The 24,792-nt window shown below is 32.7% G+C and overlaps 2 protein-coding genes across 4 annotated transcripts in view; both read left to right on the forward strand.

Moving 5' to 3' along the window:
- Positions 1 to 24,723, forward strand: part of LOC148615284 (tRNA ligase complex-associated NAD(P)H dehydrogenase PYROXD1-like) — a 42,890-nt gene extending 18,167 nt beyond the window's left edge. For all 3 annotated transcript variants that reach the window (XM_088590083.1, XM_088590084.1, XM_088590085.1), the window contains 9 exons: positions 2,459 to 2,532; positions 8,672 to 8,832; positions 9,974 to 10,059; positions 14,797 to 14,911; positions 22,558 to 22,673; positions 23,061 to 23,183; positions 23,727 to 23,864; positions 24,111 to 24,183; positions 24,535 to 24,723. In XM_088590083.1, the coding sequence (XP_088446209.1) occupies positions 2,459 to 2,532; positions 8,672 to 8,832; positions 9,974 to 10,059; positions 14,797 to 14,911; positions 22,558 to 22,673; positions 23,061 to 23,183; positions 23,727 to 23,864; positions 24,111 to 24,183; positions 24,535 to 24,710 (1,062 nt within the window). In that variant the 3' untranslated portion in view covers positions 24,711 to 24,723. The remainder of the gene's footprint in view (positions 1 to 2,458; positions 2,533 to 8,671; positions 8,833 to 9,973; positions 10,060 to 14,796; positions 14,912 to 22,557; positions 22,674 to 23,060; positions 23,184 to 23,726; positions 23,865 to 24,110; positions 24,184 to 24,534) is intronic.
- LOC148615285 (uncharacterized) lies at positions 12,136 to 14,782 on the forward strand (the record flags this gene model as incomplete). The annotated part of the gene is made up of 1 exon (XM_088586258.1): positions 12,136 to 14,782. A coding segment is annotated over one exon (1,335 nt), but the record flags the coding sequence as incomplete, so codon positions are not given.
- Positions 24,724 to 24,792: the final 69 nt, after the last annotated feature.

The following is a 24,792-nucleotide window of genomic DNA, read 5'->3' on the forward strand; positions in this document are numbered from 1 at the left end:
GAACCACACTTTAAAATTTACCGTAGGTTTGGAGATGCATGAAGTAGAAATGATATAAATTAAAACTAAAAAATTGTTCTTGTCATTGCTATATAGATTAGGCCCTGTGTTAAACTCATCGAAACTGTGCATGTATTTACAAGAAATGATTACCTTTCTTTAGGAATTTTTCAATTCAAACAAGGACACAAACTCTTGTTCTAAAAACTACTATGCGATTTAAAAATCTTTAAACTAAAAACAACTTTACAGCTCATAGATATGAGCAATTTAAGATTCCAATTAAGTTGGAAAGTCAGTGGTATAGAGATGTGGTGAATACAGGGAATATAATGTCTTAATCACACATGCACTTTGAGTATAAATCCATTTTTTTTTCTCTCCAAAACAAAAAAAGTCACTAGTGAACCCATACCCCATGAGTACCACTTTTTATGATGAATCACTATTGTGCTAAAGCTGAGTGTTTAATACCTGTCTGCCTTCAATAATGTATGTGCATTTCTTTCATTTTTCTGCATGATTGTTTCACAAATATGTATTACAATACCAGTAACTTCTAAGTAACTCCAAATTTATAAATGCTAAGAAAGCAGGCTTCATGATTGTATTGTTTTTTTTTTCTTAAGAGATGATTATTTCTTCTCACTTCATGTAGTGAAACTTTTAAGTGATAACCACTGAAAAGAAATCAAGGCCCCTGCTTAGAAATTGAAAATTGCAATTTTGAAAAATTTTTGAAAAATTGTGCATGTTAAATCATGAAAAACACTCAGAAAGAAGTATGATACAATAGTAATCCAGCAAATTAGTTATTTAGTATGATTTCTTGATACTCAGCGGAGTACATGATTCATGTATATATGTGTACATGTATGTTTAGTATTTTATTTCATTTATGTACATGTACATGTAGTAATTAACATACATTTACACAGTGCATTTTATGTGCAGAAGGTAAATTCCAGGGATAAAATTACTCACACATGGAATTTTCCAATTAAAAGGTAGGGTACCGACCCCATTCACCCTCCCATGGATCCGCCACTGTAATCTATACTTACAACACAAAAAGTGTACATTGCACGTCCGAAATCCGTCATTAGAAGCTTCCAACATTCTCATTGCCAACCCCATGCATCCTCCCCTGGATCCTCCACTGTACATAATCTATACTTACAACACCAAAAATGTACATTGCAGCTCTGAAAATCTGTCATTAGAAGCTCCTGACATCCTCATTAACAGGGTCAGGACGAGAGAAATAAATTGGCAAATCTCGATTGAGCTTTCCTCTCTGGGAATGTTCGGGTCAATTTGACAAAATAGTTCAGCTCTCTGCGTCCAAATTTAAATAGTTAATATCATATAATCATTTAAATATTGTAGTTCAACACAGTCATATTAAATATCTTTTATATTATTATACGCCCATATCGTACGTAAAGTAAACATTGTATATTTTACATGGAGTATGATGGGCGGCGGAACGATATTTTTACGTGAATTTTGCTAGGAGAATAACCCACGTAGTGTTATTTTTGTAGTTAAATGTAGAAATATCTACCCTGGTTACGTAATTTGGTTGCCAATGATCTCTGGGTCAAGTTCAGTCTATAAATAGACTTCTTTGACAATAAATACCAGATTCAATTCATTGAAATGAAATTAAATGTAACAGAAAAAACTTTATTGTACTACCGTGTACATGTATGTACAGGTAAACAAAATACACAATGATTAGTCAGTGTATAACTAGTAAGTGGTAACATCACAATACTATTTTCTACAATTTTAATTTTAGAAATTTTCTTAGATATATCTGCAGGTCCATTCATAACGTTATATGAAACTAAATAGACAGCTGCTCAACTCTGTTCATCAATTTGTCAAGCTTTGATATATCTACTTTGTTTATCCGTAACTCAAAAATTATTTAACCAGTATTATTGAAATTTTGCGCATGGTTATGTACATATTGAAGATGGGCACCTTGTATTATAGAGAAATTTGATAAAAATTTTTACACATTTTTAGCATGTTGAACTTAATTATGTTTTCAGCTGTATATGCTACCATTAGTAAATTACTTTAAGAAATTTGTAACCTTCAATGTAGTTTTTTTAACTTGGTTAGGGTTTATATACATATTGAAGATACCTATATGCTGACAAATATATGATGCAGGTCCAGACATGTATTGGATCTCTTCTTCCACACAAATGATCTTGAAAACTACAGTTATTAAGTATGATAAAGCAAATAGGTTATGATACTGCAGGTCAAATCCACTTTAGTATTTTGTTTTTTTTTGTTTTTTTTTTTTAGGTGGGGGGGGGGGGGGCAACTAACCAGTCATTTTGCTATTAATGTTTAAGTTGCTGTATTTTATATTACACAAGTAAAACAACCAACCTTCAGGATTATCTGATAGAACTTGTTTAAATTTGGTTTTTAGGAGTTCCAGAAGCAGTTAGCTAGTGCTAAAAGAATAGTGGTTGTAGGAAATGGTGGCATTGCTACTGAACTAGTGTATGTATTATGTTTTGGCAGTTTTTGTTCCCCATGACATGTCACGAGGGGACATGGAAATGCCGGGCGTCCATCCATCTGTCTATGTTTTTTCCACACTTTTTTTTTAATGCTCCTACCAAATAAGTTTGTTTTTGGTATGTAGCCTTATTATGAAGAGTAACAGATAAAGTTAGTCTTTGGTTACAGTTGAATGATTTTTACCAAAGTTATGGCCCTGGACTTTTCAGTTAATTTACAGTTTCGTCATTTTTTTTGTAATGCTTTTACCAATTGATTTTATCATTTGTATGTTGTCTTACTATGAGAAGTTACAGATTAAGTTCGACTTTGGTTACGGTCCTTGAACTTAGCAAATTTCAGTGAATTTAAAGTTTTCCGCACAATTTCTTTTTAACACGGGGGACATTTGAACGCTGTTCTTTTATTTACTTAGTAACGTGAATTTCATCTTATGGAATTTTATAGTTTACTCAACATTTTGCAACTTTTTCTTGATTTTAGTTTTCTGTTTTTGGTGTATTTTTTATCAAACGATCTAGAATAATGCCTTTAGGGTTGTCTTAGTATGAACAAGGATCAGGTGTTCCTGTATTGATTGATAAGACTGCAAAACATTGAATCTCAAGGTTCCATACCCTCAAAAGAAGGGTAGGATTGATTTATGTGGTAATGACGTGAAGTGTCGTCTGAATATAGCTGAAATATTGCTGCTCGGACGTTAAACCCCAACAAACAAACAAACAAACAAATGACGTGAACTGAATGGTAATTAGGGGCCAGAAACCAGCATTTCTCTTTTTTTCCCAATTATGACTTGATGAAGTGTATGGATTGCTTTGATATTTTATCTTAAAATAAATCTTGTTTTGTTCTATTCAGTATGTATATAGCTTGATACTCACCCAATAAGTTAACTTAACTGTTGATTAGGCTAATTCATAAGTGATATATAGATTTTTTGGGGCCGCCTGCAGCCTACCCTGTGGTGTGAGGGTTTCCTCGTCCTTCATTGAACACCAATGGGTGGCTTTTGGCTGACATTTTCATCCCGGTGGGGTTGTTGTCTCTTTGACATATACACCATACCTATTCTCGTTATATTTGTTACAAAGATTCATTAAAAGTTTTTTTGTCAAAAAATATCTTTGTAATCATAGAAAGGAAGCTATTTTTATTTACCTCTGCTGCAACACAGTGGAGGGACCTATTCACTAACCACTTCCAACATTTCCATTACTTTACATGTTAAAAAAAGTTTTACTGTGAATTTCCAGGACAAATGACATCTTAAAGTTGTTTACCATTGCAAAGCTTGGAAAATAAGGCTTTCAAAATCATTATGCTAATGGTATGGTGATTGTAGAAATTCTTCACAAAATTCATTTGAATAAAAATACTGAAAATCCACATTTTTACAGTTTCTGCTAACTGACAGCATGAAGGCGAATTACTCACACATGTAAACAATATTCATACACTTTTGTAGTAAATTACAAATATGATTTCAAAGTGCACTTTCTCAGCTTATTTTTTACTATTTATGATCAGAATACACACAGCTGATGCACTTACAATGCACAGATCTAGGTTCAGGGTACTAAGTAGGGGCATTTGACCCAGAAGTGGTTAGTGAGACCATTAATGGTCTTCATCCATCTATCTGTGCGTTCATGCTTCTGTCAAACTTTCATTGTGCAGGTGATTCCACAGATTTTGTTTAAATTTTTGGCACAATATGTAGTTGATTATACCATGCGGCAATATTTGTTTGATGAGTTTTATTGGATTTATGGGACTTATGAGGTGTTGTGCTTTAAACACTTTAGTGACACTTGTAGACGCTTCTCTGAAACTGCTGGACAGATTTTGTTGAAATATTGTAGTATTGTAAGGCACAATGTGCAGTTGATCATATCCCATTGCCTTTTCATGTGACAAGCTTTGAGGGAGTTTTGGGACTAAGGGGGTTTTCCTGCACTGAACTTTATACATTTTGCAGCAGCACTTTATTGATGAAACTCCATATGAAAAACAAGATTATCATGATTTACATTTTTTTAGGATTGTTCATGTCTTACCTAATTCTTACGCTGATCACATTCTATTCCCTTTTAGGATTGTTCATGTCTTACTTAATTTTTACGCTGATCACATTCTGTTGCCTTTTAGGATTGTTCATGTCTTACCTAATTCTTACGCGATCACATTCTATTCCCTTTTAGGATTGTTCATGTCTTACCTAATTCTTATGCTGATGACATTCTATTCCCTTTTAGGATTGTTCAATGTCTTACCTAATTCTTACGCTGATCACATTCTATTCCCTTTTAAACTAAAAAAAAGTAATTACAACATGTATTTCCATGTATAAACTTTTTATGTATTACAACAAAATATTTATGCAGTTTCAAATTCTATGAACTGATAGTTGATTATACAGTGCTCATGGTTTCAATTATTCTTGAAATTTTCCTTACCTCCATATGATTTATATTTAGCACAAAGGAAAGAATGGTTTACCCTACAGCTGACATTGATGCTATTGTATTGTTAATCGTAAACCTGACATGGGTACTATTGTATCGCTACATTGATGCTATTGTATCATTAACCCTGTACCTGACATTAGCCTATTGTATCATTAACCCTGTACCTGACATTAGCCTATTGTATCATTAACCCTGTACCTGACATTAGCCTATTGTATCATTAACCCTGTACCTGACATTAGCCTATTGTATCATTAACCCTGTACCTGATATTGGTGATATTGTTTTGTTAAACCTATAACTGACATTGGTATTATAGTATCATTAAATACTATTTTTTCAAAATTGCTATTATGGTATCATTAAAATTCTATCTGCTATTACCTAGTACCATTGTATTGTTAGCCTTATACCAGACATTAATGCTATTGTATCATTAACTCTATATCTGATAGTAATGCTGTGGTATCATGATAGAAAAAAAACCAAATATGGTCAAACAACTCAAATGAACCAGTATACAACCTAATTCAAAATAATAAATATTTTAGAGGTAAACATAAGGTCATCAACAAGTGTAGCCTCACCTTGAAGAAAGCTGTGAAAGACCTTGATAACAGAAGTAATAAAATCCATGGTAACAGAATAATGAAATGATAGTGTTAGGGTATTATAAATAAAAACACTCTTGTTTCGTTAAACATTTAACTGACTTTGTAGCTATGGTATTGTAAAACCTATACCCAATATTGGTACTTCTTTTTGCACAAATATATATATATATTTTGAATTAGGTTGTATACTGGTTCATTTGAGTTGTTTGACCATATTTGGTTTTTTTTCTATCATGATACCACAGCATTAATATCAGATATATATATATATATAATAGTAGGAAAAGGCAGTGGCTGGGTTTCATATAAAAGTAAGGCAAGGCAGTGTCTGGGATTCTTATAATAGTAGGACAAGACAGTTTCTGGGATTCTTATAATAGTAAGACAAGGTGGTGTCTGGGATTCTTATAATAGTAGGACAAGGTGGTGTCTGGGATTCTTATAATAGTAGGACAAGGTGGTGTCTGGGATTCTTATAATAGTAAGACAAGGTGGTTTCTGGGATTCTTATAATAGTAAGACAAGGTGGTGTCTGGGATTCTTATAATAGGAGAAGGCAGTGCCTTGGTTTCTTATAGTATTAGGACAAGGCAGTGTCTGGGATTCTTATGATAGTAGGACAAGGTAATTTCTGGGATTTCAATGATAGTAAAACAAGGCAGTGCCTGGGCTTCTTGTGATAGTAGGAAAAGGCAGTGTCTGGTATCTTATGGTAGTAGGACAAGGCAGTGTCTGGGTGTCTTGTGGTAGTAGGAAAAGGCTATGTCTTGGATTCTTTTATTCACAAACTTCTGTTCTGTCTATCTTGTGATACATGTAGAAGTATTTTGGACCCTGATTTATATTATCTGTTGTATGTTATCTGACACTTTGTTAAGACCTTGACTTAAGTGTTTTTATTATGATGAACAGATTGCTGTACAGTTAACTAAGGTGAAACATTACCCATATAGAATTTGACACCTTTTGTAACTTGCTAATTACCAAGTATAATACAGAAAACTTTGGTACTTTACAAGGAATTTTTATACTACATGTACTAATCTTTGGTCTCTATTTCAATAACAACAACAAAGATGAAAATGTCAATAGTTTACTAATTGTAAAGTTTTAACAAAAGAGGGCAGCTTTGCTTATACTTGATGCAGAATTATGTGCTCCATCCAATCCCTTCTTTATCTCTTTAGGTTGGATAACTATGGAGAGTAGATTTATATATCACAAGTGTCATTGATCTTCAAATGTTTAAATGGGTTAGCTTCAACTTATTTCACAGATAAAATAAAATTAGTTTCTGAATTTAATCCATACTATTCAAGAAATGCTATAAACAATGCTCTTTTTATCCCTAGATTTAAGATGTAACTATTCAGATACTATTAGATACAAAATCTAAAAAATACTCAGAAAAGAAATGTAAACAGTAGTTTAGTAAATTTGTTTATTGAAATGATCATAGAACACAAAGTCCTCATAACAGTGATTATACAAATTTAACTTATAGCCTTTAAACTATAGAGGTTCAAATTTCAGATTTGCTTGGAAAATACCAATTAGAACAACTCAGCCTTTGGGTTACACAAAAGTGTATTAGAAGTAGTTCCAATTCTGCAATATGAAAGTTTAAAATGAGGGCTGCACAAGTCTACTTGGAGGACATGCAACTTTACTAATTGACATATCTTTTGAAGAGGACTTATTGGCTTGATTATAACTTTTTACAGGTTACACCTGCCTCAAATTAATATCAACAAAAATTTCTGGATTTTCTTGAACATGTTTATTCTTCCATTATATTTGAATTATGGTTATCAATTGAAGTTTGGGAAATGTCTAAATGTAAATTTTAAAGTTCTTTTAGCAGTTTCATTCATTGTCAGATGTTTGATGTATTTAACTGTTAATCACAATCCAAACAATATTAAGTTGAATGTTCTGTCCATTAACGTTCCCAAACTGAACAGGGTTTGACCACTGGAGTCATATTATGATTTGTGATGTGGATAGGTGTTAATTTTCTAGTTAGGTCTTTTTATCACTTAACCTGTATTTACTGAATAGATTGTGAGACTGAGAAAGTGTATAAGTGAGTAGGCGATCAAACTAAGGTGTTCATCAAGACATGTATTTATTGTAAGTGGACTCCAAAGGAAGATAATGATGGTCACCATATCTACTTTTCACTATGGTACCTAGTTAACTCAGTAAATGTTGAACCAATGCAATTTAACATTTTTCCCAACTTTGATAGATTTGCACCCCTACTCTGGACAAATTTTATAAATATTTATTTAAAATGAATTTTTACCTGCTAAACTGCATTGTATGCTATCATAGTACTATATAACCCACTCTATAACTTTATAAATTGCTTATTAGAGTTTATTCATATAATGAAGATACATGTGTTTATGTACTGAGACATGACTGTCATACAGATTCAGACATGTTATGAGTCATATTTAGTTTTTGACAAACCATGCTTGCATGACCTACTTTGTGAGTTTGCAATCTTCATCCTTTTTTTTTTAGTTTCAACTGCTGTCCAAATGTAAAGAATATTCAAAGCTACCAATGATAAGTTTACTGCTGTTAGACACAAAAAATCCCACTTTGATCCCTGTAGGGAGTTTTGATGAAAGGTGTTTTTGTGTTTTTCTTGTAATGCTGTTTATTCAATGTCCTTGCACTCATCCCGATTTTTAGCCTCAATCTAACCTCGACCATTGTCAGAATAGAGATATCAGATGTTCTACATAATGTAATTATTTCACAAATATGTGAGAAAATTTATCATTAATGGTTTGTCAACTAACAGTATGTGCTAATTACATACAATTAATTCTATAAATGGTCATGAATATTTGTCCTTTGTCATTTACTTACTGGACAAAACTAATTGTACAAAGGGGATGTAATACAAACTTGTACTTATAACTAGGTGTACCATCCCTTGCAAGAGAAGTTGGCATTCATAGAAAAGTGTATTTTATCATGTGGATAGATTCATCATTTGAATTTAATTTTTTACAGTTATGAGATTGAAGGATGTGAGGTTATTTGGGCCATAAAAGACAAATCCATCTCCAGTACATTTGTTGACCCAGGAGCAGCAGAGTTCTTCCTTCCACAACTAAATAAGGTCAAATCTACCGAAGATAAACCTTCTAAGAGACTTAAATACACTTTAGAGGGTAAGGTAAAATGAAAGTTTCAAAGATTAGAACCCTTAAATCTGACTTTTGCTGATTCTAGACCCCTCCTTATATCTGACTTTTGGTGATTTTAGACTCCTTCATATAAAGTCATGGCATAGAGAAGTGATGGTCATGTCTTTCAGCCCTTAGATTTGACTTTTGGTCATTCTAGACACTTTCTCATATATTCATGGCATAGAGAAGTAATGGTCATGTCTTCCAGCCCTTAGATTTGACTTTTGGTCATTGTAGACACTTTCTCATATAGTCATGGCATAGAGAAGTGATGGTCATGTCTTCCAGCCCAAAGTGACAATTTCTGAACCACTTGACCAAATCTCTTAAACTAGTCAGGAATTGCTCACATTATCCATGAAACGTTAGGAACCATTCTGTATTGGAACATCACCATTTTATGATGCATTTCCAATATGTCAGGTGTATTGGAGTTTTATTCACATTTAATAGTACATCCACTCCACTTTATCACAGTCTTATGGACCATGAAATAAAGGTCAAGATAGGTTGTATAAACTTTTCAAGAATTTTGGTCTCCAACATTTGTAATGTTGAGTATCTGTGATCTCTTGATCAATTTTCTTCAAATTTATTTCTATTTAAAGAATGACTGTTATATTTTTTCAGTCTATGAAGAAATAACCTCAATCACATGGTGCACACTAAATAATCTATGTAGCAGGTTATTTTCAAGTGTACACCATGGGCATGGAGGTTATTTCAAATAGACCGAATACATATAACAGTCATTCCTTATAATTTTATATTAGTATAGAAATTCAGTGAGTAAGTATTTAAAAAAAAGTTTGATGACATCATAGTCACATTACAAAATTTGGTTTATGAGATGATGAGAGATGATTTTTATCCAATCAGAAAGCATGGTACTTCTGACATAAAATTATTACAAAATAAAACACACAGACATGAAGCATAATGCCTTTCACTCTATTTGATAAGGTTTAACACAAACCTAATGTTTAGGACTTATGCTAAAAACTTTGGAAGTTATTACATAGTGTGAAAGTAATGTTTATTTAGTCACAAAAAATCATTGGACTAAATTTGTTTGTTGAAAAAAATAATTGAAAACAGAAATGTAATTTATTTCCTACTATAGATGATACTGGTGATGGAACAGGCACCACTGGAGGAGCTTTAGGCCCTGACTGGTCCAGTGATTTATACATGTCAGGGGCTATGCAGGTACAAATATTTATTCAAGTACATTTTGCCAAAATCTTATTTGACCTTGAAGATTGTTTTGTTGTGTGATTCAACCTTGAGTGGTTCAAATATGAGTAAAAAAATTCATGAACAATCAATAATAGGACAATTCAGATACTTCAAAATCCAAGTATATGGCTTTAACATAGAGACATGAAGTGAAGATGATCTACATAAACAATGTAGCAAACAGAATAAAATACAATTACATGTAAAAACACTGAAGATAAGGAAAACAATACGGCCCACAAAAAAAAAACAAAAAAAAAACTGTAGTACTAGCAATATAAATTTTAACAAAAATTGGGAGTGACATAAAGTGCCCCGGTAAGGTAAGTATGTTCTGTTCCTTCAGTGGCACATGTCACGTTTGAAGTGAGTAAAATCAAATAAGACTCTAGCTTCAATAATGTAGTTCACCAACACACTGTCAAGGCAGAGTCACAAAAAAGTCCCACCAATAACAATGGAGTAACCATGTAAATTCACTCTTCGGCAATATCATTTAATTTAAATTTATTGGTGTAAATAATATGGAAAACAATCCAAAATAGAAAAATTAAATGTATAAGATTAAAAAATCACCTTAAGAATACTGAACCTTCAAATTTTGAATGATTAATCTTGAAATTGATAATCATGTATCAATAAACCATGCCAAAATTAACTTACCCAATATCAAGAACTTATTTTTAAAGATTTTTAAAGGAAATGAAATGTATTTTTGTCTAATTTTAATGCCCTCATATGATGCTAGTGGGATTAAAGACTTGCAATTTAGATATTTGCACCATTAAAAGTCTTTACATTTACCTCTGTAGCTCCTCTGATACAAAGGAGCTCTGTAGCTTTTAAGTGTAAAATTTGGTAAACAGCTGAAGATATTTCTCAGGACTTCAGTATCAGCTTTGTTCTCTGTAGGATTTATCAGGAGTTCAATATCAGCTTAGTTCTCTGTAGATTTCTCAGGACTTAAGTATCAGCATTGTTCTCTGTAGGATTTCTCTGGGGTTCAAAATCAGCATTGCTCTCTGTAGGATTTCTCAGGAGTTCAGTATCAGCTTTGTTCTCTGTAGGTATTCTATGGAGTTCATTATCAGCTTTATTCTCTGTAGGATTTCTCAGGACTTCAGTATCAGCATTGCTCTCTGTAGGTATTCTATGGAGTTCAGTATCAGCTTTGCTTTCTGTAGGATTTATCAGGAGTTCTGTATTAGCTTTGTTCTTTGTAGAATTTCTCAGGACTTCAATATCAGCGTTGCTGTCTGCAGGATTTCTCATTTTAGTATCAGCTTTATTCTCTGTAGGATTTATCAGGAGTTCTGTATTAGGTTTATTCTCTGTAGGATTTATCAGGAGTTCTGTATTAGGTTTATTCTCTGTAGGATTTCTCAGGAGTTCAGTATCAGCTTTATTCTCTGTAGGATTTCTCAGGACTTCAGTATCAGCATTGCTCTCTGTAGGATTTATCAGGACTTACAGTATCAGCATTGCTTTCTGTAGGTATTCTGTGGAGTTCAGTATCGGCTTTGTTCTCTTTAGGATTTCTCAGGAGTTCAGTATCAGCTTTATTCTCTGTAGGATTTATCAGGAGTTCTGTATTAGGTTTATTCTCTGTAGGATTTATCAGGAGTTCTGTATTAGGTTTATTCTCTGTAGGATTTCTCAGGAGTTCAGTATTAGGTTTATTCTCTGTAGGATTTATCAGGACTTCATTATCAGCATTGGTCTCTGTAGGATTTATCAGGAATTCTGTATTAGGTTTATTCTCTGTAGGATTTATCAGGAGTTCAGTATTAGGTTTATTCTCTGTAGAATTTCTCAGTGGTTCAGTATCAGCTTTATTCTCTGTAGGATTTATCAGGAGTTCTGTATTAGGTTTATTCTCTGTAGGATTTCTCAGGAGTTCAGTATCAGCTTTATTCTCTGTAGGATTTCTCAGGACTTCAGTATCAGCATTGCTCTTTGTAGGATTTGTCAGGACTTCAGTATCAGCATTGCTTTCTGTAGGTATTCTGTGGAGTTCAGTATCAGCTTTGTTCTCTGTAGGATTTTCGCAGGAGTTCTGTATCAGCTTTATTCTTAGTAGGTATTCTATGGAGTTCAGAATCAGCTTTATTCTCTGTAGGATTTATCAGTAGTTCAGTATCAGCTTTATTCTCTGTAGGATTTATCAGGAGTTCTGTATTAGGTTTATTCTCTGTAGGATTTCTCAGGAGTTCAGTATTAGGTTTATTCTCTGTAGAATTTCTCAGAAGTTCAGTATCAGCTTTATTTTCTGTAGGATTTATCAGGAGTTCTGTATTAGGTTTATTCTCTGTAGGATTTCTCAGGAGTTCAGTATTAGCTTTATTCTCTGTAGGATTTCTCAGGACTTCAGTATCAGCATTGCTCTCTGTAGGATTTATCAGGACTTCAGTATCAGCATTGCTTTCTGTAGGTATTCTGTGGAGTTCAGTATCAGCATTGCTTTCTGTAGGTATTCTGTGGAGTTCAGTATCAGCTTTGTTCTCTTTAGGATTTCTCAGGAGTTCAGTATCAGCTTTATTCTCTGTAGGATTTATCAGGAGTTCTGTATTAGGTTTATTCTCTGTAGGATTTCTCAGGAGTTCAGTATCAGCTTTATTCTCTGTAGGAATTCTCAGGACTTCAGTAACAGCATTGCTCTCTGTAGGATTTATCAGGACTTCAGTATCAGCATTGCTTTCTGTAGGTATTCTGTGGAGTTCAGTATCAGCATTGCTTTCTGTAGGTATTCTGTGGAGTTCAGTATCAGCTTTGTTCTCTTTAGGATTTCTCAGGAGTTCAGTATCAGCTTTATTCTCTGTAGGATTTATCAGGAGTTCTGTATTAGGTTTATTCTCTGTAGGATTTATCAGGAGTTCTGTATTAGGTTTATTCTCTGTAGGATTTATCAGGAGTTCAGTATTAGGTTTATTCTCTGTAGGATTTATCAGGACTTCATTATCAGCATTGGTCTCTGTAGGATTTATCAGGAATTCTGTATTAGGTTTATTCTCTGTAGGATTTATCAGGAGTTCAGTATTAGGTTTATTCTCTGTAGAATTTCTCAGTGGTTCAGTATCAGCTTTATTCTCTGTAGGATTTATCAGGAGTTCTGTATTAGGTTTATTCTCTGTAGGATTTCTCAGGAGTTCAGTATCAGCTTTATTCTCTGTAGGATTTCTCAGGACTTCAGTATCAGCATTGCTCTTTGTAGGATTTGTCAGGACTTCAGTATCAGCATTGCTTTCTGTAGGTATTCTGTGGAGTTCAGTATCAGCTTTGTTCTCTGTAGGATTTTCGCAGGAGTTCAGTATCAGCTTTATTCTTAGTAGGTATTCTATGGAGTTCAGAATCAGCTTTATTCTCTGTAGGATTTATCAGTAGTTCAGTATCAGCTGTATTCTCTGTGGGATTTATCAGGAGTTCTGTATTAGGTTTATTCTCTGTAGGATTTCTCAGGAGTTCAGTATTAGCTTTGTTCTCTGTAGAATTTCTCAGAAGTTCAGTATCAGCTTTATTTCCTGTAGGATTTATCAAGAGTTCTGTATTAGGTTTATTCTCTGTAGGATTTCTCAGGAGTTCAGTATCAGCTTTATTCTCTGTAGGATTTATCAGGAGTTCTGTGTTAGGTTTATTCTCTGTAGGATTTCTCAGGAGTTCAGTATCAGCATTGCTCTCTGTAGGATTTCTCAGGAGTTTAGTATCAGCTTTATTCTCTGTATGATTTGTCAGTAGTTCAGTATTAAAGTTATATCTGACACGTGTAAATCTTTTAAAGTCTTATTAAAGTAAATTATATCTGACACGTGTAAATCTATTAAAGTCTTATTAAAGTAAATTATATCTGACACGTGTAAATCTATTAAAGTCTTGTTTTATAATGGAAGACTCTGATTACTTTCATTCAATACTATTTCCAGTGTTTTTTTTTCTATTTCTTTCTGTGATATCTTTTCCGGATATTTATCATTAAATTATTTGTCTTAGATTAGATTTAATAAATTATCCTTTAGGTCACAGACTTCATCCTTCCTTTGTTTTTAATTTTTGTTTTTATTTGTTATTTATATATATTTTAGAAGACTTATTGAGATACATGACTCATTTTAAAGGGTTTATTTACTTGATCCTGATGAACTGTTTTAGTTTTATTTTTTATTATTGGCAAGTAGTGATAATCATTCTCCCTATGGGGTATTCTTTTTATTATTGACTAGATGGGATATTTTTTTTATTATTGGCATGACATGATATTTATTCTCTTTATGGGATACATTCTTACCAGTTTAAGATATAAGTGTTATATAATCAAAAGTCGGAGATTATAATTTTTTTTTTTAAAAACCAATTTGTTATTGAACTGTAGAATAAATGCTTATAAAGCTGAATCTTAAGTTAGTTAGTACATATTGCTTAAGTTGGTGAATCTAATAAGTAACTGAGATGTTTGGTTCAAATGACATGAAGCTGCTATGAAACAGTCATATATTGATCATATGACATTCATGTGAATCCATGTTAATACATGAAATTAATGTGATTTTCATGTAAAATTCACTTATTATGCTTGTGAACTCTCACCAATTTTAATTTTTCCAGTTTATTCTGGGTTTGATTTTGACAAGTTTTTCTGTAGTCATTCCAGAACCCCTTATATTACACATTTGCTCCCACCTACAATATCAAACTCTAACTTACCATTATAAACAGGTATCTCACCAAGTCCATGTAGAATATTCAGTAGAAATCAAGAGGCTCCTGACACAGGAGGTGATGAGTGGAGGCCTGTTAGAATCTCAGACTCCTCAAAACTTCTCAACCTGTGGTAAGTTGTATCCCTGGACACAACCTTAGTATATAGTAAGACCTCTCAAGCTCAACCTGATGTCAGGATTTAACCTTTTACTGGATCAGAAAGGCATTGTTCAAATAAACAAGGGTTTTTACAGGAATTCAAATATTCTTATGAAAATTGGGTTCATTATATGTTAGAAGTATTCTAAACTGCTGCAACATTTTTTATACCACCGCAAACAAATTGTGGTTATTTAATGGGATTGAGCTGTCATTTTCTGTGTCCTCTTCAGCCATAGAGACTTTGTTTTGTGCTGTAACATGAGTATTACTCGTTGGATCTTGATAAAATTTTACAATCAGGTTCCAAATGGTTGAAACCACAAAATTAAGGTTGTTATTGAATACTACTAAATGTATGTGGGTTATGGTCAAATCCATTTTGGAATTTGGTGTAAAAAAACATATTCATAAAATTTTAACTGTGTAATCAAAGTATAAGTTTATAAATCTCTATGCCCAATGGTCTATACCACAAAGGTCAGATGGATTGATTTTGGGAATAAGTATCAGAATTGTTGAGGAATTGGGGATGAATATTGTAAAAACAAGTGTTATTATTTAGGGATTCAAAGGGGTAAGAAGCAAGCATTTTAAGAATGAAAACAAAACTATCTAACTTAATGATCACTATCAACTTAGTCAGGCTTGGGTCGGTTTTTGGGGTGAATACCTTATCCCTGAATGAATTAGGGTCCAAAAGGGGCAAAAAGCCAACATTTTCCTGGTTTTCCTGGCAATAACATGGGAAAAGTGTATATATAGATCTCCTATAATATGGCCCCTTCTATCCATCTGTTCATCCATCCATTACAGAATTGTGTCTGGGCTGTTTTTTTTTTGTCTTTAGATGTAGGCTTTTGATATTTTTCATGTGAGTAGATCACCTAAAGACAATGTGTCTCGTACTATGGATAGTGTCCTATGACCTTGAACTTTGACCTCAAGATCAAAATTACTTTTTTTTTTCTGTGTCAAACTCATGTCTGAGCTGTAACTTTTTTTGTCTTTTGATGTAGGCTTTTGATATTTTGCATGTGGGTTGATCACCTAAAGACAATATGTCACATACAATGGATTATGGACTGTGACCTTGAACTTTGACCTCAACATCAAATTCCTTTTTTTTTATGACAAACTTGTGTTTGGGCTGTGACTTTTTGTATTTAGGTGTGGGCTTAGATGTTTGGCATGTAGGTAGATCACCTAAAGACAAAGTGTCCCCTACCACTGATAGAGGCCCATGACCTTAATTTTTCACTTCTAGGTTAAATTTCTGGGGTTTTTTTTCGGTGACAAAATATATTTGATTTTATACTTCTTTCTCAACTGGTAAATATTTCTATTACATATGAGTACTGCATCAAAAACTAAAAATTTTGACTTGGTAAGCTTTATCCAAACCATTTGGAATACTTAGTATATGGCTTATTTGCCACCTCTAGGCCTACAGAGATGGATTCCATCTGAATTACTTCTAGTTTGAACTACTAGGTTCTATACTACAATAGGGAATATTTATTAGATTTAAAGACTTATGGCACTTTAACTTCGTTTGTATAACAACTTAGTAAGTTTTTAGGCCCACTTTTATTCTGGTCAGAATTTTGTCAAACATCTATTTACCATCCAAATTTAGAGCTGGTTTGAATACTCAACCTAACTGTTCATGGTTTAACCTCTGTGGTCTTATCAAGCTGTGTAAGCATTTTACTATTATTGTGAAAATGGGACAGGGATGTTATTGCAATCACATTTAAGACTTGTTTTACTTTGAATAATGCAAGGTAAAGCTGGATATCTCAAAAATTAAAATGGTTTTGTTCTAAAATTTCTAAATTGAATTCCCAGTATTATTTACTGGATAGTTACATGCTTTTCATTTAGATAATGAGTCTTTTAATTAATTACATTATGCCCAGCTAATGGAAGGTTGGATGCACAAGAATTGACATTTGATTTGGGAATCCTATTATTCTTTGTAAATGTTGTTATAATGGGAAAAAAGACATTGTTTGGGTGGGTAGACATTTTAATGTTTGTGGAACCAGAAATGCAAGTTTCATTTGAAAGGTTAGTATTCTCTTAGAATACTTAGGTGCTCTTTATAAAATCTAGAGCTAACAGAATTTTGACAAACTTGAAATAGATAACCATTTTTATGTCCTTGCAATGGTAAACTTGTAAATTACAACATTAAATTGATTATATTAATCAAATATATTACTAAAATGAAAGAAGGATAACTCTAGAGGATTTTGAATATAATTATCTTTTCTTCATGCAATCCTTGTTTACTATCTAGTATTGTAATATACAAGGTTTTGATTGTGTGGTATTTCTTGTGCAATTTTTCCTGTCCCCTGTGATTAAAAATCCAGTCAAAATAAATTTAAAACTTAAACAAGATTTAGATTTGTAGCATTATGACCCAAATAAACACAGAAAAAAGTCTTAACAAAATCTAACGTGCAGAAACCTAAAATTGTGCATTTCAAATTTCCAATGGAAATTATTAATGGAAACGGGTGATAACTCTGTAAAAATAATGTTTTTTTGTCAGATTTTTATTCCTTATTTTATCAATTGTTTGTACTTAAATTGAAGTTTTTCCATATTGACACTCTCCCATTATATGCTACACATGATGTGTAACATTTTAAATTAGGATGGGTATAATTTGATTTTTGGGAAATTTTTAATTACAGAAAATGCTTATCTTTTGGGCACTTCCATCATTTTGAATCTAAAAAAAAAATTGTAATGTTCATTTCAGCAAGCTATTTATCTACAGTTTTGCCTTTGTTAAAAGAATCATTGTTGTTGTTCGGTAAAAGATATGAAAACTCTTTTCTAATCAATGCTAAAATGTCTACTATCACCACATTTTATTAATGAGATAAAGCATAGTTATAATTTTGTATCAAATTTCATTGTTATTTCTGTCATTTTGACAGAGTTATCTCCCCTTTCCAATTTTAATTTCCATAGGAAGTTTGAAATGCTTGGTTTTCACTTGTTAGATTTAGACCTTTCTCTGTACTCATTTTGGTCATAATGCTATTGCTTAGAACTTAAATTTCTTCTGTTGTAATTTGTTTAGATTAAGGGCAAAATTTTTGTAGATTGACTGGACTTTAAATAGGATTAGTGCTTTTTAAGCCCATCTAGGACAGCACGTGCTATGTATTACCGTCCATCTGTTTATCATCCACACTTCGGACAATAACTCAAAAACACTTTCACCAACTTTTATGAAACTTTGGTGAATTGTTCATATCTATTGATGTAAGTTCCCTTTTGATTTTTATAAATTTCAGATTTTTCATTTTCGTGTTATGAATTTTTATACTTAAAAACAGGGGGATTTTCAAGTTTACGAACAATAACTCCAAAACGCTCTCGCCAACTTTAATGAAACTTATTGTTCATATCTGTTAATGTAAGCTCTATTTAGATTTGTGTAAATTTCAGTTTTTTCGTTTCCGTGTTATCAATTTTTGTACTTAAAAAAAAGGGGATTTTCAAGTTTTCGCACAATAACTCCAAAACACTTTCACTAAGTTATATGAATCTTTGGTGAATTGTTCATATCTATTAAAGTAAGCTCCCTTCCGATTTGTATAAATGTCAAATTTTATGTTTCTGTGTTATGAACTTTTACTCTATAAAGAAAGGTGGACACAGCCAAGGAAATTTATTCGTTAAAAAATTGTCGAAAACGGACCATTTGTTATGAGAGTGCCAAATTTTTGTACATTTTATTAACTTGTTTTTTTGGAGGGTGGGTTGGGGAAGGGTATTTGACAGGGCTTACAATATTTTTAGTTGATCATATAATTTCATTAATAGCACAAGGACAAGTTGAAAGAGCAGGGGGTGTACCTTACGCTTAAAATGCAGCTTTATATTGTTTGTTGTATTTTGACACTTTTTTCAACATTTAGCTAAGGATCAGGAATTTTTAGATACTCAATTGACCTGATTTATTGATCCAATAGTATATTGGAATCACCTTGTCCTTCTGTCAATCATTCCATCCATCTGTCCATCATTCCATCCATCTATCCATCATTCCATCCATCTGTCCATCATTTCATCCATCAGTCCATCATACCATCCATCTGTCCATCATTCCATTCATCAGTCCATCATTCCATCCACCTGTCCATCATTCCATCCATCTGTCCATCATTCCATCCATCAGTCCATCATTTCATCCATCAGTCCATCGATCCATCCATCTGTCCATCTTTTCATCAGTCCATCATTCTATCCATCTGTCCATCATACCATCCATCTGTCTGTCATTCCATCCATCTGTCCATCATACCATCCATCTGTCCATCATTCCATCCATCTACCTGTCCATCATTCCATCCATCTGTCCATTATTCCATCCATCTGTCCATCATTTCATCCATCTGTCCATCATACCATCCGTCTGTCCATCATTCCATCCATCATTCCATCCATCAGTCCATCATTCCATCCATCTATCCATCATTCCATCCATCAGTCAGAAATTTGTTATTTTGACTCCACAATGATGAAATCAATTCAAATGGAGAAGGTCCATATGTTGTTAGCAATTTTTGTACTTGTCTGATATCAATTTCCTTTTTGGTGGGACTCAGCCATTCTTCACCATATGAAATGAATGGAGGTGCAACATTGTGTACAAAATAAAATATTATTGAAATTTGATAATAAATTAATACTTGTCATGATACACTGTATATGTGTATAGAAAAATATATTTTTGCAATGACTGATATCATCTGTATACCCATAAATAAGATATTCACCAATCACTCTTAATCATATTCATATGATATGAAAATAATTTCATTATCAGAATTTCCAGATATGCATTTGAGGGATTTTTCGTTTTTTTGGGGTATTTTGACACTTTTTAACAAATGAAAGTATGCAATTTGATCCTTTTACTATGAAATTGCTGTGGTATGAATGATTTTGACTTGGTATTGCAATGACATTAAGATGGTTATTCAGTGCGTTTTGACAGTTAAATCTTATCAATCACATCTTCATTCTTCTGGAACAAAGTTAAAAGCTGTTGTGATGCATTTTATCTACATAATTATCGGCCAAAATGGTTCCAAAACCCTATTTCACAACTCAGTTTGTATTTAATATCAGTGACAAGAATACCTGGTATATGTTCATAGATTTGTTTAAGTAGCTGTCTTCATAAGAATCATGCAAAATCTGAAAAATGTGATACACCCTAATAAAGGCTACATATTTTTATTTTTGTAATTAAGTTGTTTTATGGGTCTATATTATGAAATGTGTAATTATATATTCAAATCTGCCTGCTCTTAGGCGATAATCAACATTGAAAGTCCAATAGATTCTATTGTATTTGAGTGTCATTTACAGAGTTATCTCCCTTACCTTTGAATTCTACAATGATCGAAGATCAGAATTGATATAGCAGTCGCCAGAGCCTTTAGGTTTGTAAAGCCTGTTAGCATCAGCAATTATCCTGCACTACCGCCAGAAAATAGTCCCATTGGCTTACCTTGTTAAGGTTCAAATGCAGATAGTTAGGTACACTTTATAGATATTTCTAATACATCATAATTAATTTGATGCTATTTATGCCAATAAACAAACCGAATAAACAACTTTTACTGCGAACTAAATATGCTAATTTAATTTGGTTGAATTGACAATGATTCAATTAAAAGTAGTTGACATGTAACCTCTTATTAGTACCTGTTTATTTCTATGCGTTTAACTGAATAAACCAATCGCTTACTGCCGATATATTCAAATTGCCTATAAATGCTTTATTCTTAGTTAAAGATGCCAAGGTGTTAAATATATAAATCCCTGTAGACGCATAATAATACTTTTGATGTTTAACTAGAAATGAAAACCCTGCGAGATTATAAATAGTCATCGTTCATAGAAATGAAATATAAAGAGGTATTCTGAGTACCAATTAAAAGAACTGTTTTCAGATATTTCTTGCAGGCGTTGGCGGATCCATACACTAAGTATTTACAAAAATGTGGCAGTGGTTCCGATCAAGAAACTTGTATAAAGAAAGAGGTTCCAGGCAGGGAATACACTTCCTGTTCCAGGCTATTATGTGCCACTCATTTTTGCCAATCTTTTAACAAAAGGGTTGTATACGCCCCGAAACTATCCTGATGTATTACCCATTGTATCGTGTATTTTTATTACAGTTACCGCCTCGTGACATCGGCGGTTGTCTCTAGAAAAGCAGTGGATGCTTACCCTACCGATTCATCTGGTCCATGCTCCCTGTTTTTAGAGTCCTAGTTGCGCTTTTACTTTTGTTACTTTGTACGTATCGTTTTGGTGTGTCTGTTTTCCATTTCTGGTATTTGTCCTTGGATAGCATTCTTTTGATTTCCGCTAGAATCTTTGTTCCCTTGATTACTCTTTGACAGACAGATTTGACCTAGAGGTCGATAAAATGAATTTCGACTTGAAAATTTATTAACTGGGAAAGGCCAGCTAGTAGCTAGAGGTGTAATACCCCCCGTTTCTGGAACCATTCGCCTGCACATATAAGAAAGTAGTTCGGAATGACACGAAGTAGTCCTAAGATTGTATCTCATTTTTTTCATAGTTAAGTAGAAATATAAAACTTAGTATCATCTGAAAGCTGAGTGAATCAGCAGCAGTCTTAAAACTACAGTTTCCTTTCTAAGTGTGGGTAAAATAATTCTGGACAAAAACTCTATGCCCTTGATATGACTAAATTTCTGAACAAAAGTAGTGATTTCTGCATCTGGCTACTTTAGCTGTACGGTTCTTTCTTAGAAGGCACATAACTTAAAGGTATGTTGACATTTTTATGAGAGTTAAGATAAAGGGTGCCCATGATAATGAAACCTCTCTAGCACTATCTGTACTCATGTAAAATTTGCTATGAGCCTTATAAATAGCTGAATTTAACATAGAAAGTAATGGAGGCATGAAATGGTAGTATTACACCTTGTAGTTCGATTACAATATGCAATATGTCAAAGGTTTGTGTTTATTTATCAAGGTGTTTCATGTAAACCCACATCAAACCTGAATATAATGCGAACTGGTGCACTGCAACGATGCATCGTGAATTTTGGTTTGTGCGTTTTTTTGTAATGGCCTTCGTAATCAGAATGATTAATTAAAAAATAAATCCAAGAATTTGATATGATATTAACCATTTACAATAATAAGCTTGTGTTTAGATACGTTTGAATTCGTTCCCCAAACTTTCTTTTATACCCTATTTTTGAAATTTGATGATTATCTGAGGCGTAAAAATTCAAATGATCGATATAAATTGATGCAGGACATGAGTACTTTGATTATCTCCTATGAGCACAGGTTATATGAAAAACCAAATGTTAATTTCTTTTTACTGAAGCATTTTAAACAAGATATCAAAAATAAAAATATGTAGGCTTTCCAACCATGTATCACATTTTGCATGATTCTTAGCTGGAGTGCTACTGAAATACTTGTGGATCAATGATTTAATTACCTAATTTCTATATTACATTCTTCTTTCAGATAATAGTTGGCCAGTCTATGTACACCTGACCAATGACAATATTCTTCTTTCAGATAATACCTGGCCAGTCTATGTACACCTGACCAATGATAAAGTTTATGGCTGTGATTTTGTAGTTAGTGCTACAGGGGTGTCGCCCAATATTTTACCATTTTTAAAGGACAATCAGGTAAAATTGAAAATTCTACCAGAAAAAGATTTGACAGACACTGTCTTTTTTAATAATTCAGTTTGAGAAAAGAATAAAAGCTTTATGACCTGAAATTTCCCACCTGCAGACTTATAATTAATTCTAAATATAAGCTTCCTATGAAAGAAATGTTAAAAACTTCTAGGGAATGTATTTAAATTTTTTACAGGTTATTTAAACTATTCTGGTTTTTGGCACTGGTGAGCCAGTTTACAACTTATGTAAAAGATGAAGCCAGTTTATGACTTTTAAAAATGTCAAAGCAAATGATATTCAGAAGGAAAAGGCTGATGTTGAAGAAATAGGATGATCGATCATAAGTATAGTAGATTGTCATTATGTTTTCTCGTTTTTATTTATTGTTAGTTTTCTGTAGCAGAAGATGGAGGGTTTAAGGTAAATGATCACATGCAGACGACAGTAGCAGACATTTATGCAGCAGGTGATGTCTGCTCAGCCTCATGGGAACCTGCCCCTCAATGGTTTCAGGTAAGCTAATATTATTTAAGTGTCTGCTTATGAAGGACAGAGCTATTTGTACTCAAATAACATTTAACTTTGTTGATTATGCACTGCTATGTTGTTATACTGCTTATGTCAACTACTTTCCATAGCACGTGCTGTGCATCTGCTTAAAAGTTCAAACAATTTCTAACCACTTACATCACTTTCAACAGAACAATTTTCAGCCATTCGTGTTCCAGAGCATCTACAAATTTCAAATGTTGCTGATGTTCTTTCCCTTTAAACTTGTGGCAAACAATTTCACTGAAATTTGCATCAGCTTTATAACCATATTACAAAGTAATTTTCAATGGCTCAAGATATGAAAAAAACTGTAATTAATAATGAAGTTTGCTTGGGATTAAAAGTAACATCTCAAAAATTCAATATAACCTCCCTGAATTTAATCCAGTTATTGTGAAAAAAAAATAGAATTGTAAGATATTTCAACATATGAATAAAGGTTAAGTATTAGTCTTTGTGACAGCACTTTGGAAATAATATAGCTATTTAAAATTGTGTTTTTAGATGAGATTGTGGTCCCAGGCTCGACAGATGGGTATATATTCAGCCATGTGTATGGTGGCAGATGACATGAAGGAGGACATTCATTTGGATTTTTGCTTTGAGCTTTTTGCTCATGTCACTAAATTTTTTAATTATAAGGTATTACTGGTACTAGTGATTTATGGACTTGATATTGATTATTTTTAATTGCAAAAGTTGTGGTAAACAAACTTTAAGATGGTTTATAATCAAAATGTAAAATTTTATAGTACATAGATATCTAATATGAATTATCTCCCTTTGACAAAATATTTAATTATTTGATTCATTATTTCATAAGTAAATAGTATCGAATGTCGGTACGCAGCTGGAGAAAGTCTTTATTTGATGTTTTCATTATTTAAGGTAATATTGTTGGGGAAGTATAATGCTCAGGGACTAGGAACAAATCATGAATTATTATTACGTGTTACTAAAGGTATGTTATTCTCTGGTAGTGAGAAACTATTTACATTAAAAACAGTGGTACATTCCAAGTTTCTACTAGTACTTTCATTATGTGTATTAACACAACAGAATCATTGTTTAGTTATAAACTCGGAGGTTTTGGCATGATAAATGTTTTCCAGTCAAATGACTTATTCGCTGATAAATTGTTCATTTACTTGCAATTAGAACTCTTAATTCAGAAAGTTTTCAAGAATGAGAAATATTTGTGTCCTTAATGCATGAAATAGTTGTGAATTGACATTAAGCTCCAATCATATGGTTTGTACTTACAGGTAATAACTTTGATTAAAAAGCTAATTTATATGATGATCTGTTTCAGATGAAGAATACATAAAAGTTGTATTACAAGATGGTCGCATGCAAGGAGCTGTCTTAATTGGAGAAACAGACCTTGAAGAAACATTTGAAAATTTAATTCTTAACCAGACTGATTTGACACCATTCAAAGATCATTTATTAGAGCCTGAAATTGACCTTGAGGATTTTTTTGATTAAAATTATAATGGTTTGTTCCTTTTTTCCTTATAAACTTGTCATCCAAAGAAAAAGAAATGCAGCAAACAAACAAGAGGCTTCC

Source organism: Perna viridis, chromosome 6, assembly GCF_037379345.1.
Source record: "Perna viridis isolate PV_CMFRI_1.1 ecotype Kerala chromosome 6, ASM3737934v1, whole genome shotgun sequence".
Taxonomy (NCBI): domain Eukaryota; kingdom Metazoa; phylum Mollusca; class Bivalvia; order Mytilida; family Mytilidae; genus Perna; species Perna viridis.